This window comes from Typopeltis vanoorti, chromosome 15 (genome assembly GCF_054136105.1).
Source record: "Typopeltis vanoorti isolate ZY-2024b chromosome 15, IOZ_Tvanoo_1.0, whole genome shotgun sequence".
NCBI lineage: Eukaryota > Metazoa > Arthropoda > Arachnida > Uropygi > Thelyphonidae > Typopeltis > Typopeltis vanoorti.
In genome coordinates, this window is record NC_143563.1 from 43,278,197 (window position 1) to 43,296,264 (window position 18,068).

General features: G+C 37.4%; 1 protein-coding gene across 1 annotated transcript in view; it reads right to left on the reverse strand.

Annotated features, from left to right (window-relative positions):
* Nucleotides 1-17,068, reverse strand: part of LOC150098708 (putative thiopurine S-methyltransferase) — a 30,725-nt gene extending 13,657 nt beyond the window's left edge. Inside the window, exons 1-4 of the mRNA XM_090405722.1 lie at nucleotides 17,034-17,068; nucleotides 16,241-16,344; nucleotides 8,340-8,432; nucleotides 1,625-1,754 (exon numbers count right to left, since the gene is read on the reverse strand). Coding sequence (XP_090261848.1) covers nucleotides 1,625-1,754; nucleotides 8,340-8,432; nucleotides 16,241-16,323 — 306 coding nt within the window. The 5' untranslated portion in view covers nucleotides 16,324-16,344; nucleotides 17,034-17,068. The remainder of the gene's footprint in view (nucleotides 1-1,624; nucleotides 1,755-8,339; nucleotides 8,433-16,240; nucleotides 16,345-17,033) is intronic.
* Between the last annotated feature and the right edge of the window lie 1,000 nt (nucleotides 17,069-18,068).

Below are 18,068 nucleotides of genomic sequence, written 5' to 3' on the forward strand. Positions count from 1 at the left end.
CCACAGATACAGATAGATATCTACATTATTCGTCCAACCATCATAGATCACAAAAACACAGCATCATTCACATGCTCCGTAATAGAGCCTTAAGGTCTATTTCAAAAGAAACAGATGTGCAGAGAGAACTGCCACAAATAACTAACACTCTATCGCTGAACGGATACCCTTCTAACATTTTAGACAAATTGCTATTTAAAGACAACCACCAACAATGTGTTACGATGCCCCAATATGTGTCCACAGTTGTCATTCCATATATTAATTCAGTTTCCACAAAATTAGCGAGAATGTTAAAAGCTCATAACATGAGAGTGGTTTTTAAACCAACTACCACGATCATACAAATCTTAAGATCACCCAAAGATGAGGTACCTTTCTTCAAATGTCCTGGAGTATATGACATTCCATGCACGTGTGGCCTTTCTTACATTACTCAGACTTCTAGAAGTTTTGAAATAAGACAGAAGGAACATGTGGAGAATGTCAATCATAATAGAATCATCACATCTGGTTTAGCTCATCATTTCTCAACATCAAATCACGTTATAGATTGGAAAAACAGTTCTATGCCTTACATCGAGAATGACTACAGACACAGAACTTTCAAAGAAGCAGCTGTGGTACTACGCACAGGCAATAATTTAAATAGAAATCAAGGTATTTTTCTTAAAGACATATGGAAAAATCTCATCATCTCTCTCAACAGAACTACAATATGCAAAGAACTACACAACAAGTAGCCATGTACCGGATTCTGACTGAAGCATTCGAACGCATGCACGCCATCAAACACGAATGATCAAATGTAACGGCCTAACAGTTACAAAATGTATGTTTTACATGTAACTTAATGCATTTGTTTTCACAAGTTCAGCCTTGAAAATGCTAGACAGTGGCTAGTGAAACTTGTTGGCTTTTTGTATATTTATCATTTATCTTCTGGTCTTTTAACAATAAAAGTTCTTTATGTATACATTATTTCAAACTTGTTGCCTTTTCTTTTCTTTTCTGAATAAATTTCCATCCTTAAAAGTAGCAATAACATCCTGATCCATGGGATGCACTTTCCAGGAGTAATGAGTTATTCGGTGAACAAGTTAATGGTATGGCCGTTCGTAAGTAAGTAGCCATGAGTTGCATACGTCGCAAGTCGATTGTACTTCCATCTGTTTAACAGTGTGTGTGCATACTCTGTCTGGTTTGTCATTCTGAAGGAGGAAAATTTCGAATTTAAGACATAAGATAACTCTTCTAACCTTATGATACCGGTTAATTAACTCATTTTCAGTTGAAATGTTCTAAAGATTCTTGACATGTCGAATGATTCGAATTCTGGTCTTTCCAATCCAAGAAAGACAGTCCATCTTCAAATAGCATTACTTGCAAAGGAACTAGCACTTAGAAAATACAAAATAATGATGAATGATAATACTGATTATTAGCATGTTTTAACTTAGTTTTCAAGCGTTGTTTTGTTATCATGCGATTTTAGAGTAAGTCAGAGAAATTTGCAGTAAATGTCTATACGTTTTATTTATTACGTCCACCTATCCAATATCGTGGAAAGAAGTATTAGATTGCTCACATTCATTAAGAAAAAGTATATAAATACATTCAGTACCTGATACATAACGCCTTTCAGTTTTTCAACAGGTTCAACTTTGTATTCAAGTCTGTGCTCTGAAAAAAATTCATTCACTGCTTTCTCAGAACATTCCACTCCAACTACCTTTTCACCGCTGTCATATAGCCTGAAAATTTATTAAACGACATGAATTTTTTCCAAAAAGTACAAAAATAAATTTAGAAAAATGTTATTCTGAAATCAACCGCTGATTTCTTAAAAAACATTTTTTTTTTTTAATATTATAAATGAAGATGGTGACATCATATAAAATGAATTTATGGTTAAGCACTAAAGGAACAGACACCCAGCAGCCAAAATATTAAAGATATCTCTTGCTAAATAGGATCCATCAATAACACGTAACTAACCAATACATCTAGCACTCGAATTGCACGATTTCAGATTTCATTATATATATATATATATATGGCATCAACACCTTGGCACCAAGGCGTTGGTGCAATTTTCAGACATTCTCGCAGTGCGTACTTCTTGGTGTGTATTTATAATGTATATATATATATATATATATATATATATAATGAGGGACGTCCAGAAAGTAAGTTCCGTTTTTAAATATTTTCACTGCAGCGCTGCGATCGCAATGGGATGCATGCGCGCTGAGTTGGTTGATTTGTTAGCAAGGCGTTGGTGACATTTTCAGACATTTTCGCAGTGCGTGTGCTTCTTGGTGTGTATTTATAATGTCTAACGAAATCGAATCGCCCGCAGCATGTGAAATTATGTCAGTTATCCGTTTCTTGAATGCGAGGAACGTTAAAGTAGCTGAAATTGACGTCACTCTCGCTGCAAATTCAGCAACTTCTCGCCATCTTCGGCTGGGAACAATTCCATCATCCCCCATATAGTCCTGACCTCGCGCCAAGCGACTTTCACCTGCTGAAACATCTAAAATCTTTCTTTGGTGGCCGGCGGTTTCAAGACAACGACGAGGTCAAAGAGGCACTCAATACGTGGTTTGCGTCACAGGTGGTAACCTTCTACGACGAAGGTGTGCAACTCTTGGTGCCCCGTTAAGATAAGTGCCTGAACAATGGCGGAAATTATGTAGAAAAGTAGTCAAAGTAGTCGATTGTTATTAGACTATTACGGTACATACGTATATAAGGACGAACATAATATTTATTATTTCCATACGGTATGCGATCTGGTGGTTAAAAGCGAATCTCTACGGAGGAAAGCATCATCAGGCCAATGTCATCGTTGCTAGAAGTATGAGAACTCGCGGTCACTGCAAAGCAGCGTTCCACTGTTTTAAGTGAAGTCAATAAGCATCCGACGGCCTGTAAAAAGACTCGTACAACACCATTAGCCAAGTGTGGAGGCCCTCATCCAGCAAATTATAAAGGCTTGTACATAGCATCCAATTAACAAGAAGATAACCAAAAAGGCCCGTGATTCTACATCACTATCGGTGCCAAACAAAATACTACCAACAGCACCACAATCTAGAACTCTTACATGAGCTCCCATCAGCATAAATGTTATGCTGATGCAGTAACCTCCAAAACAGCTCGTTTTGATCATAATCTTTTATTTATCTCAACAAGTCTGCCATTTCCACCTTGGAGGAAATGATAATGGAATTAGAAAAATCAACCCTTAACAGGATCTACAAACAGATTTGTGAAAAATATACAAATTATTTACTTTACACTCAACGATGAATAATACAACTAATACATTAAACCCTTTAATGATTGCATACTGGAATGCTAAAGGCATCCTCCACAAGATTCATGAACTACAGGATTTTGCTGTCCGTTTTTAAATTGTCTAATCAATGGAACTTATCTTCACCCATCCAACGAACCATAACTTTGAAATTACTTCCTTTTCAGGAATGATAGAACGGGTGCCAGAGGTGGAGGTATGGTCATTTTTATTAAGAGAGATATACGATTTGATGAAACCGAAATTCCTGCAACAACCAAATTTAGAGGTTTCCGGACTATAAATACATACTGCCAATACAGGCAGACTTAACATCTTTTCTGTATATAACTCACCCAATAATCAGATTCTGGTTTCAGATCTCTGTCAGCGATGTAGTGCTATTGACTGGAGATTTAATTCCAAATAAATGAAATAAAAAAGACAAAACATTAAATGAATTTGCAATCAATAGGAACATTGTAATTGTAGATCCAGTTGAAACTACATATTATGGATTGATTGGACCTCAAGATATAGAACTAGTTGCTTCTAGAAATGTTCAATCAGCATCAAATAAAAGCGGTTGATTAATTTAGTTCAGATCATAACCCAGTTTTACTCTTTTTGGGTGTAGGCTCAGACGATACTTCTATTAGTTCATGCATTATCAACATTATCAACAATACACCAATTCTAGCATTTTTTGTTTATATAATTGTTATATCTTCGAAAGATCGAATTGAAGAAAAGCAAATACTGTCTGATTTGTCATCTGTCACCTCTGTTAACTCGAGTGCAAAACCAATTAGTACCGGAGAAAATCATAAATCGTGTCCGTGCCAAAAATCAAATCAAAAGTCGCTACCATAAAATTCTTGCTCCTCAAGATTGTCAAAAACCCAATAGGGCTACTAATTTGGTTCGATACACCCTCAAAGATTTCCGCGACCAGCAATGGAAAAACAAGCTTCGATCTCTGAAGCCAGATGACCAATCCTTATGGAAGCTTTTCAGATCTCTTCATAAGACCCAAAATCACTTCCTGCCAATACATGGAGAGCGGCATGTTGTCTATAGTGAGGAAGAAAAATATGAAACCTTTGAAGATAGTCTTGCAATACAGTGTCGTTCAAACTACAAGTTTACAGATCTGTCATTGATTTCGAAATTGCATCGAAGTGCACTGAATCGCCTGAATCAACAAGGTGATATTTCTCCAGCTGAAGAATTCTCCAAGTTCTCCAGCTGAAGCCTGCAGAATTATCAAAAAACCTAACAATAAAAAGGCTCTTGGCCTTGATGGAATTACAAATAAAATTAACAAATCTCTCGCCGACAAAGCTATTATGCACATAGTTGCCATCATAATTGCAATACTGAGACTTCACTACTTTCCAAAACAACGAAAAATAGCCGATATACTTTTGATCCCAAACCGGAAAAAGATTTTTCTTGAGAAGAGATCAGAGAAAATAATTCTGAGAAGACCTCAAGAGGTATCCAATAAAAATAACATATCACCAGGTGAACAGTTTGATTTCTGACCAAGCCATTGTACAGTTCAACAAGTCCAAAGAATTGTGAAATACACATCTCAACCGAATTCAACTGGAAACAACAAACATGTGCCGTTTTCTTCGATATAGCGAAAACATTTGATCAAGTATTGCATAAGGACCTTTCTTATAAATTTACAGTAGCTAGAGTTGCAATTTATCTAATTCATCTTATCAGATTTTATCCAAATGACAGAAAATTCAAAGTTAGAATACATGAACTGAGACCTGAATGCAAAATCACAGCACACGTGTTCCACAAGGCTTCTTGTTATTTCTTTTGTTATTATCCATTTACATGGGCAATGTTCCCCGTACGAATTCGAACCATATCTGCTTATTATGCAGAGACACCACAATTATTCCCAGATCACTCAAACTGAATAACTAATAACCCAAACTAATAACTAAGCTGAGAGGCTACACACTATATAGAAATGACCAACTGGACTACAGATGTGGTGGTACAGCCATATTTATGTCGAAGTCCACACATACTCAACTGGAAGACTTAAAATCTACGCCGCCTACAACTCCCCTACTATTTTCTGACTTGGATGCTGTACTAGGCACAAATGAATCCATCATCGTCGCTGGGGACTTAAACTCCAAGCATCCCTCCTGGAACAGCAGAACCACAAATAAAAATGGCCGTATCCTCTTCAGCTACACAGGATTAAACAACCCTGTCGTAACATGACTCACTGAACAAACCCACCACTGCCCAACTGGCACAGCTGGCATCCTAGGCATCGGCATCCTACACAACATCAAATACCAGCACAGCGTTCAAGCACTGAACGAATTATCATCAGACCACAACCCAATCCTACTTCACTTAGGGAACAAAGACCAGTCACCTCCCCCCAAACCTCCATTGTGTGGAAGAAACTTAGGAAAGTGCTACAAAAAGACATTGGTCCGGTTCCCCATATAAAAGCCAAGGAAGAAATAGACATGGCAACAAAGAACCTCACCAATCAAATCAATAAAGCCATAACAGCAGCCACAGTATCCACGATTACCCACAAACAAAACCGTCTCCCGGAAGAAATCATGGACTTAATAAGGGAAAAAACAGACAAAGAAAAAGATATCACAACACTCGTGCTCCCCAGGAAAAAACAGCCCTCAACAGATTAAACAAATATGTCGGAGAAGCCTCCAGAACCACAGGAACCAACAATGGGACAACAAGCTCACCTCCATCTCCACAGCAGATCATTCGATATGGAAATTCCTAAACAACCTAAGGAACAAGCACAAATCCCTCCCCCTCCCCCTCTGCAAGCAGAACAGCACCTTGCATACACAGATGCTGACAAAGCCGAAGCCATAGCAAGAAACCTAGGGAAACAATGCAGTCCTGCATATGAGAACCCAAACATCAGCCAATATATACAAGATCCATAGTAAAGTCAGGTTCACAGTAAATCGTCCCGATATCAATCCAAGCCCTATAATGCCTACCTCACCTACCGAAATAATCGGCATCGTCAACCATCTCAAGATCAAAAAAGCCCCAGGTCCTGACGGCATCACTAACCAAGTCATCAAGGCACTACCACGCAAAGCTATAGCACATCTGACAAATATCATAAACTCCATCCTCAAATGGCAGCAATTCCATCATTCCAATTCACAAACCAGGCAAAGAACTACACGTACCTGAAAATTGTCGTCCCATCAGCCTGCTATCCAACTTAGGGAAAATAGCTGAGAAAATCATTCTCATCAGACTCCAAGATCATGTCAACCAACTAAATATAATTATACAAGAACAATTTGGCTTCCGCCAAAATCACAGCACCACCCAACAGATCCATAGACTGGTAGAATACATCACCACAGGATTTAATTGGAATCAACACACTGGAGCCGTCTTCCTAGACATCTCAAAGGTCTTCGATAAGATCTGGCACCAAGGCCTCCTCTACAAACTTATCATCGCTAACCTTCCACTAAACATGATACACCTGATCAAATAATACCTCTCTAACAGGAGGATGCAAGTCAAAATCAATGAAACAGTCTCAACCCAACGGAAAATCCACGCTGGAGTTCCTCAAGGATCACTGCTAGCCCCGATCCTGTTCAACATCCATATGGCAGACATCCCTCAAAATCCTCTGACATCCACCATCGCCCTTTATGCAGATGACACGGCTATTCTAGCCAGATCTCGCCAACCATATCTCGTTACCAAAAAAAAAACTACAAGACACCATCCTGAATCTAGAAAAATGGTTCAAAGACTGGCGATTACAATTAAACCCCCAGAAAAGCAAAATGATACTCTTCACAAGAAGACGAGCATCCCCCAAAGGAGACATCACCCTGTTCAACTCCAAAATTCCCTGGAAAACTGAAGCAAAATACCTCGGAATAATTCTCGATAAGCGATTATGCTTCAACAGCCACATCAAGAGCACATGCACCAAATCTTCAAAAGTTATCGCCCAGCTATACCCCTTGATCAACAGACACAGCAAACTAAGCTCAAGAAACAAAATTCTACTGTACAAGACAGTGATCCGTCCCACAGTTATATACGCCTCCCCAGCCTGGAGCCATACTTCCAAGACAAACATCCTCAAGCTACAAAGACTACAGAGCAAGTGCCTGCGAATGATACTGGACGCCCCGTGGTTCATCAAGAACGCCCAGATCCACCGGGACATAAATACCCCCTACATCTCTCCACCACTACGCTCCCTAGCAGAAAAATTCTTTATGACGACATCTACGCATCCAAACCATCTAATACAGCAAGCCGGACACTATGACGGTAATGACCACTGGAAACATAAAAGACCGAAAGCCATCCTAACACTCAACGACGAATAACCACTTCTGCCCACTCAGGGCGAGCTAAAATAGCTCACAAATCTCTCCTATCACTGCTCCCGAAACAGACAACAGGGAATATGAAAAGCGTCAAGCTTCACCCTCTGCGCCATATATGTCCTGCGTCCTGCGTCCTAATAACTAAGCGGAACTGGGGAACGATGAACCCTGGGAAGGTAATGGATGGTAATGCTGTAGCCAATGAAGTTGTGATTGAGGCTCGGCTATTGCTGTTACCCTCCTGCCATGATCAGAGCTTTAATAGCTCAATAACACCTTATCCCTACGCTGTCCTCTACAGATTACGGTGAAGAGTAAAAGCATTCTTGCTTTGCCCCTTTAAGCCAGTCCTTATATAAGGACTATAATAACTAAGCGTCTACTAAAATCAGCACTTTATGTTCTATATTTAGAGACTTTGTGCTTGTGTAATAATGTGATCAGAGAGTAACACGAATTCAATCGTTAATGTAAACCTCAAGAATCCGCAGAATATAGTAAAACTGACTGGGCTATAGTTGTACACTTCTTTGCTAAGTAATATGGACAAATACTCACTAAAGCACAAGATAATGAGAATAACAATAACAAAATTATTTTCCATTATAATTACAAATAGTTGTTCTTACCATTTCAAGTCCACAGATTTTCCACACAGCGGGACAAATATTTGGATATTTTGCCGCCCATTTGTTAGTTCATCCTTGTATTTTGATAGCATGCTAATAGCAATATAAAATTCATATTAAAATGAGATATTATTAGGTGACATATGAGTGAAATACACATGTAGAGTTATATAACGTACTGAGATTATAAACTGATGCATATAGCTATACAATCATTAAATACATCTTGATTCATATGTACATCTTGCCGGCCTGGTTGGCCGAGTGGTTAGCGTATTCGCTCTCCAGCGGGTTCGAATCTCGCCGTGTGCATGGATATTTGTGGTTGTTTGTGAAAATACTAGTTGTGGCGGTGGGCAGTAGATAGTGCAACTTGCTGTAGTTGGTGGATTGAGAGGTGGTGATGGAGAGCTGTAGATTAGGTGTCCTCCGTTGATGAGTCTTTGGACTCCTTGGAGGTGTCACGTAATAATAATAATAATAATTATTATTATTATTATTACGTGACAGCTAGTATTTTTTTGTCTGTAAATTGCATATGTTCTAAAGGGCCAGTTTGTCTGTATGGGATGAAAAACCCGAGTTTCCGGGAGAAAAACCCCGCTAGTTCCATATGAGATCGGCTAACTATTAATATTATTAATACTAATTATTAATTACTAATAATAGTAGTATTCTTGAATCTACGAAATGGTCTATTATTAACTGGCTAGAAATTGAAGGCTAAAAGAAGAAAAAATAAGGAAGGCTATTATAAATAAAAAGATACAACTCAGAAAAGTACGATTTCAATTGAATAGTATTATTTCAATCGAATCATTTGAAATAATAATGGCCTTTCGGATTATTGGCAAAAATAATCTGAAATAATAGTAATAACTTCGCACTAGCTCAATGGGATTTTATTTGATATTTTTCGATCAAAGTTTGTAGGGTTGATTTAAATGTTGATGGCAATCGAACTGGGAATCGCCTTATAATTCTACACATATATCCCTTTCTAACAGGCGTCCTCGAATTACTGGTCACCCTGCAAATGGTCACCTCGTGGCCACTATCACTTCTGGTGGAAGATTTGACACCCCATTTATAATAACATCATGTGATGAGATGATCAAATCCAAAACCCTTGATTGTCGTGTACCCTCCATTACGTACTGCCAAAGGTAAGTTTCTTTCAAAAACTCCAGAAATTTATTTTCGTTGTCCCCAGATGCAGTCTCTTGATTCCAGTCTATATTACCTATTATATTAAATTCGCTCATAATGATTACTCGTTTCTCGCCAGCCAGGCTAATTTGCCTATACATTTCCTACTCATTATCCTCCATATTACCAGGTCTGTAGCAACACCAACATCAACAGGATGAACAATATTTCATCCTGTTCACTTCCACTTCACACCATGCTGCCTCAGACCGCTGCCACTTTGCACCTTGCAAATCCACCTTAGATGGGCACAACTCATCTTCCCATCAACATTACTCCTCCCCGTCTCTTTCTTCCTTGTCTGTCCTTACGAAAATTGTCATATTCGTTCACCTCTATTCCTGTCAGGATATCATCGTCATCTAACCATGTCTCGCTCATACCAAAAGTTTTGGGGCCAATAAACTCAAGCAATGCAACAATTTCGTTCCCCTTATTTCGAATATTTCTGGCATTAGTAAACAAACGTAAGAAATCATTTCTGGTTCTACAAGTCCTACGAACATCACTTCTCTGATGTGACTCTTCAGTACTTCCACCAGTCCCTTTCTCTATATTACCACCAATTTTACAACCTTCCTCACATCCAAACTCTCCCCTCTCACCACAGGCCATCCGATCTTTTTTTTTTTTGCCCACTCACACATTCACCTCTGAATCCGGCATTCACGTTTCATAAAGTATCTCCCCGTCCACCCTGACTCCCCCCCGTTTCCCTGTTCGTGTTGTACCTCCACTCTCTCATTTACTTCATTCATGATATCCACTTCTCCATTTGCAAATGAGCAAATGCCTCTCCCTACCCTGCTTTTCTGCTCTTTCATATCACCTCGCATCACCTTGGATCTATTCATTGCAGTCATTACTTCTCCTGCCAGCAACAGTCTCTCCAGCCGACTCATCCCCAAACTATTTAAATGCAGCCTATCTTCTTTATACAATTTCATCCTTCCCTTAAATTCCTCCCATACGTTCACAAAATGCACTCCATTCTCCTCACATAACGGAGCTAACATATCATTCATAATCTTTGCTCCCGCCTCAATTCGTCATTTTCCTACCTTGGCAATACTACCTTTCCTACCACACTGTTATCTTTTCCTCTCCTTAATAATCTCCTAATATCAAATGTGACATTTTCCTTGTTTCCATCCAAATCATTCGTCCCTACTACAACCACCATCTATTTTGCTCTCTTATTCCTAACGCTTCAATCACTCTCTCCATTCTAACACCGGTAAAACAAACCTTATTCACTTTCTCATTCGCCACACCTCTAATAATGGAATCTCCATAGAGAGTCACTCTCAACCATTCTTTTCATGTCATTTCGCATGCACTTCACCTCTTGCCTCTTCTTCATCAACTCTGCTTTCATGTTCGGATCCCATATAGGATAACGCGAAGATTCGCGTTATTTGATCTGATATTTTCATGCAGTTTCATATGATGCTTTTGGTTATTTTTGGTTGTGCAGCAACTGCAACAGACCTCACACTAATGTTGTCACAAGGATATCGAAGGATAATTAACTGACTCATGCATCTTCTCCTGAACGATATTTTGATCTTGTAGGGGAAGCTGCTGATCATGTATTTGAACGCTTGGTGAACAGCAGTAGGCCTGGATGTATCCCAAGACACCATCATCATGGAACTGGCAAAAGGCGAAACTGCACTTCCAGGGAATAAGAGTGAGACGCCAGGTTCGATATCTTTTATCATACTTTGTACAACTTGACAAGAAGTAGATAATTGAGGTGATACAGAACAAGGAACTAATATTTGGCTATCGTCACTTGTCCTTGATTCTTTGCTATTTGGGTGAGTTTCGATTAACTCAACAGTATTAAGAACAGACGTCGTATTCGTAACTGGGATTAACATCGTAGCTTAGAGAAAACTATCAAAAGATGTCACCGCCTGTGATTCCTCTATTTCTATTATTGTATCTTCGCTTTGTTACGATCCTTTTACCAACATTGAACTCTACACAGATGGAACTAAGTTCTGAGGTGGACTAGGATATATATTTGAATGAGAAACAGAAACCACGCTTAGTGGATAGACATGTTAGTATCTTCTGGTGTGTCTAATTCATTTATTGTTGATGATATATTGGACTTTATGCCTTTACCATTAGAACGACGAAGATATCTACTCTGAGGTCTTCGTTTTTTCCTCTTAATTAACAGTGGCACCTCAATAAGTAACAAGGCCTAGTTACTTGAGTCATATATTCACTCTTCTCCTGAATATAATATTGGAAGTATCCCAATGTGCAACCTCTGTACAAATCTCACATTCAGACTTTTAGCAGCACTAAGTAATGTAGCAAGTTGGTCCTTCGAAATGACCCTTGTTTGAAACCATAATTAAGAAACTTTATTTTTCTTTTGCATTACATAAAAGCACAGACATATCCGTAGGGAAATATTAATGTTTATCAAATAGTTGATGATATAACTAAAAATTGACATTTACAGAAAATTCAAATGTGTAATAACGAAATGCGCTATTTGACAAATTCACTGCTATTATAACTGATGTTGCTAATTTATAAGCCAGCTTGTAGGATTGCTTAAAAATGAAAGAACTGAGTTTCAAACGTCCCAATATACTGTACACTAATCAGCCTGTGATGACTTTATTCAGCAATGGACAAAGTAATCAAAACTACTGATTTAAAAACGGAAATCGTCTGAAAAGAAAAATCAAAAAAGTTTTTAAATTAACTTGGCACCAACCCCCCAGTACGGCAATTTATTTTTACCCACCAGAATTCAAGGGCGTCGTTTATTTGTTTACATTCCCTTTCCCAATCTAATTACTGTATAAAAAAAAAAAATGCTTCTACTTTTCGTTAAGTCAGCACCGCTACTGTTCTGTGAACTCAGAACAGCAGCGGCTAAAGCTTAACACTTGACCGTGTCCTATTTTGGCTTGACTATGTCCTGATTTCTTTCACTTTCAGAAGCCACACCTATTTTTACTAAAGAAAAAGTACATATGTTTATTTTTACTTAGTATGATATGGGAAATTATATATTTGACTAATAAATTTCCGAAATTTTTCCTAGAAATTAGACAACTGTTTAAAATTTTCTTCATCACTTCTGTGTGCAAAGCTAAGCTTTTTTTTGTTGTTTGTTTGTTCCTTGACTCTAAGAAAATAAAACAAAACTCGTGACATTCAGGTTTGAGTCGCATAAACACCACACATCTGCATTTGTTTTAAAAATCATCGAGACCTCTATTAATATATATATATTTTTTTCTTCAAAGATTGTTGACCAGATGGATGAGGTTATCCGTATAGGCTTCATATATATGTTATGTCTAATAATTGCTTATGTTCTTCTAGTCTGTATTATCATGTTATCTACACCTAGAGTACCTACCATCTTGTATCATCTTTTTTTGACAGTTCTTGATCCTTCATTATCGTAATTATAATCGCTAATAAGTGAATGTTTGTCACTTCTTTACAAGCATTTTTGTCCGTTTAGGAATCTAGTTTGATTTGAAGGGTCATGAGATGAAGTGACAAAAAAAATATTCTTTCGACACTCCCGTTCTCAAATAAGGTCAATGACATTGACCTTACTAATAAACGAGGATGTTATTTGGTAGGGCGACTCTATCATAAAACATGCTGTTGATGAGCGGGCTATAACATCAAGTTTTCCAGGAGCGAAAATTAAAAATATAGCACATGCAATTCAAAAACAGAAAAGTAATGTAAACGAGATCATAACTGTAATGGGTACTAACGACTTAACTAGCGATAAGTTCAGTATGAGAGAGGACATAAAAGGGTTGTTGTGAGAAGCGAGAGTGAAGAGTGAGAAAGTGAAAATATTAAGTATATTACCTCGCTATGATAAAAAGGAATTAAGAAAAAGGGCTATGATGATAAACGATTCAATGCATAAGCTGTGTAGAAAGAATGGATCCGAGTTTTTGGATGTGTGGAGTGAGTTTGAAGGAAGACTGAAGTTGTATAAGAGGGACGGCCTACACCTGAATGCGTTTGGTATCAGGAATCTTGAAACATTAATAACTGGTATGAGAACTAACACAGCGAGTCAGGGGAAACTAAATTATAAATGGAGGAATGGTGTGAATGTGAGTGTAAGAGTGACAATGGTATATAACTGTGTTAACGACGCGAATGGGCTTTGTCGTAGAAAGGATGACGAAGAGAGAACGATTTCGGGTTTATGTGTTCGCCCGGTTCGGACCCATCAAATGTGTGCAAAGATGTCTACAAGTGTAGGGCATTAGAGAAGAATAGAGATGGGCAAGTTGTCCAACTGTGTCAGGCAGACTGCAGACAAGACAATACAAAAGAACAAAGAGGTAGATTATTATGTCTGTACACGAATACTAGGAGTATCAGAAACAAAGGGATAGAGTTTGTTGCCTTAGTCAGTATGTTGCGACATCAGATTGTAGGTATTAGTGAGACCAGGATATCAGAATCAGACTTACTAACTCGTATCGAGTGTCAAAGTACAGTATTTTTTAGGAAGGATAGAGAGGATAGGAGAAGAGGAAATGTGCTGCTAATGATGTCAGATGACTTAAATCCAGTTAGAGTTGAGACCTATGATTGCAGTACTACCACTAACAATATTTCATGTTGCATTGAGTTTGAAGCCATCTGGTGTGAGGTGGAATCTAACAAGATCAATTACATAGTGGGGTGTTGTCACAGACCTGGTGGATCGGCTGATAGTGAGGAAGAAATGTATTCAAACAGAAAATATGAGTACGAAAAAAAACAATTATAATGGGAGACTTTAATTATCCAAATACTGATTGGGTAGCACTAAAATCTCATAGGAAGAATGAAACTGAATTTATTGAACTGTTGGGGGACCTCAAGCAGCATGTGACAGAGGAACTCGAGGACAAAGAGTGCTAGATTAAATTAGATTACATTATAGTGTCAGAGGGTGTTTCAATTAAAGGTACAACTATTCTGCATACGGTTGGTGACAGTCATTATGTGGTGGTCACTTGGGAACTAACTAAGGTTATGAATGTTCCATTCCTACAAAGCAGGAAATTATGACCAACTGAGGAGTATTCTGAGTTCAGTGGAATGGAATCGGTTGCTGGATGGAAAGAATATCGACAGTGCATGGGAAGCATTTAAACAATACTTAAATGATGCGATATCAGATTTGTTGGACCTCCGAGGGTTTGCATAAGCCAGACTTCGTGATTAAAAGAGGTGGTGACGGTTGGGTAGTTGATGCACAGGTGGTGGGAACAGGGAGCTCACTAACCTATAGCCATAATAATAAAGTAAATTATTATAAAAATAACCCAGAGCTAGTTAGTAAGATACGGGAGGAGCATGGGCAACTCCGAGGTTTTCCAGCGCCACCATCTCTTTACATGGCATATGGAGTGCAGATAGTTATAAGGACTTATAAAAGCTTGGGCCTACTCAAAAGAATATAAAAGTTCTTTCCTTGAGGGCCCTACAGGGCACACTGGTGGCATGGTATTGCCACCAGAGAATGACTACAATGATAACTCGAACAGGCATAGGGTAAAACACTTGTAAAGGCTTTGGCCTATATCAAGTCTGGACGAAATGTCTGGACGTGATGTAAGGGTAGTACTGCCCATAACCAGTACAAAGACTAATTAAAAAAATAAAATAACCAGTGGTGTACCACAAGGATCAGTGCTTGGTCCACTGTTATTCCATCTATACATTAATGATATTGTGAGGGAGTTGACAAGCGTCATACAGCTATTTGCTGATGATGCAAAGATAGGTAGGGTAACCAGGAATTCTGCTGATATGCAGTACTTGCAGAATGATTTGAATAGGCTAGAATTTTGGGCATGAGAAAACTGATGTCAGTAAATGTAACGTCATTTACTTCGGCGTGATTAGATATCCAATGTCGTATTATATTGGTGGGATTATGCTAGAAGAAACTAATCAGGCTAGGGATCTTGGAGTGTTAGTAAATAACAAGCTGAAGTTCAGGGACCATGTAGCAAAGATTGCAAATACAACTCAAAAGATAATTGCAATGCTGAAACGAACCTTAACGTGTAAAGATGTCATTTTGCCTCTTTACAAGGCCTTGATAAGACCTCACTTGAACTACTGGGTAAACAGGTCTGATCTCCTAGTTTTCGTTGTGATTCTGATAGAATGCAAAGGAGAGTGTTAAAAATGATACCAAGATTGTGGAATTGATTATGAAGACAGATTGAGAAAAATTGTAGCCTGCAGACACTAACTAATAGGAGAAACAGGGTTTTTATGATTGAGACTTACAATCTTCTGAAAGGGTCATACAGGATTTCAGTTGATGGAATTTTTCATTTTATGGAGGGTGGGAATGGACGAGAGGGCATACTTGGAAGCTCAGAATGAATTTCTCTAAGAAGGGGGGGTGAATGTTAGATTTTTTTTATCATAGGATGTTGCGTGATTGGAATGGATTGTCATTGGATGTGGTATGTGCGAGCAGAGTGAATGAATTCAATAATAAGTGTTATAGCTGGTGCATGTTGTATGTGGCCTCCGTCAATGAGTCCCTAACTCCTTGCAGGACTCTCTTAATAATAATAATAATAATAATAATAATAATAATAATAATAATAATAATAATAATAACTATTGTTAGGTATAAAAATACGCAGTCTGCTACTTACTTGTGTCTGGATTTCAAACACCAGGGGGTATCACTTTTCATATAATAATTTATCCAATTATTTAACACATTTTCTGAAGTCATCTCACAAGGCTGGTTGGAGAGCTGTAAAAATTGGAGTATTCCTTTTTCTGTATTATTATAATGTGGATTAACTTATTAATAAAAATAACAAAACAAAAAAATTATTTTACTACAATTAGTCATTTTTAAAATAGGTCCCTAATATGAAACATTATACAGTATTTTATCATTTCGAAGATACTTAACAACATATTATCTATGTTTCCACAGAGAATTATAAAAGAATTGTTTTCTGAATGATACAGGTAATACGTTGTCAGTCTTGCTAAAGTTTAATTTGATTAATACATCAGATTTTAAAGAAGAAAAAGAAGGTAAAACAAACAATAATAATCATAGTTTGTCGAAACTAACATGACACGTTTAGTCATTCCAGGTCAATCAGCGCTTAAGCTTTACCCTTTTGCAACCGGAACAAGAAGCTTATTCAGGCTGATCAAAAGTTATCCGTGAATATAGAAACCAGGTTTACTTACGAAATAGTATAAAATACGCTGAAAGTGAATGCTTTCCTTCCTTTTCTTTTAAAGAAAAGCAAAAAAAAAAATCACTTTATGTATTGATATGAACCATATCTAAATTGTACACCAAAATAAATAAATAAAGGAATAAAACTTCGATGAATATGACCTCTATATCTAATTTTTGAGAAAGTTCTGAATAAATCTTATAAATACCTTTATTGTATTATTAAATTCGAATAAACTTACTAATGGATAGCTTCGTCCAATAGAATTTGCTGATATTATTTAGCCGTCTCGTTCTTCTGTAGACAAAATGCAATTTTAGTTTCTAGTACTACTTTTTATGATCTTTTGACGGAACGAAAACCGACCAATAGCAAACAGGAAGTTCGTGAAGCAATTTTATTGGCCAAGAGATTGTAACGTAATATATATATATATATATATATATATATATATATATATATAAGAAAAGAAAAAAAAAGGAATTCTCTATCAGAAGAATAAATAATAAAACACTTGGCACAGCAAGCTATAAAGACAAGAGTGCATACTAATATAGCAACTTAAAATAATGGATATAGGATACTTACCTGCTTATTCCTCTTCACTCCATTGGGAACACTGGACTTCGACCACGAATCTTCATTTTACTTTACTTGGTGCATTTCTCCTCATCTTTGTCCACTTCTTTCCAGTTTTTCCAAGGTTTTGTTCTATTCCTTTTCACTAGCTCATCTGTGGTCTTCCTTGAGTAAAGCATGTCTATGTTTCTGATGCATGGAATAAAACGGATTTAATGTTTGCATTAAATAACCAGATTTTAGTCTTTAAACTTATTTCCTTTGTTCTTCATATTTCCCATAACATGTTTCAAATCCCGTGTTCTTTGTATCTTTGATTTTATATCTTCCTCTGTTCCTCCACGTTTATTTATGATTCATCCTAGGTAACTATAAAGTTCTCTACTGATTCTAAATTTTGACCATCCACTATGTCTTCACTTTGTTATTTATTTTTATTAATTTGGTTCTCATTTGATTTATTCTAAATCCGACAGTCAAGGCTTCATTTAGTTTTATCGTTTTTCCTTCATATGTTGGTGTTTCATATGTACCAGTTAACGTATACAAAAATCCAGATTATGTAGCTGTTGTATTAGACATTCTATTCCTTATGCGATTTTCATTGCATTTCTCATAACCCAATCTACAACAATAAGAAATATTCTTCGGGACAGAAGGCGTTCCTCTAACTCCTGTTTCAATTTCAGTTATTTTT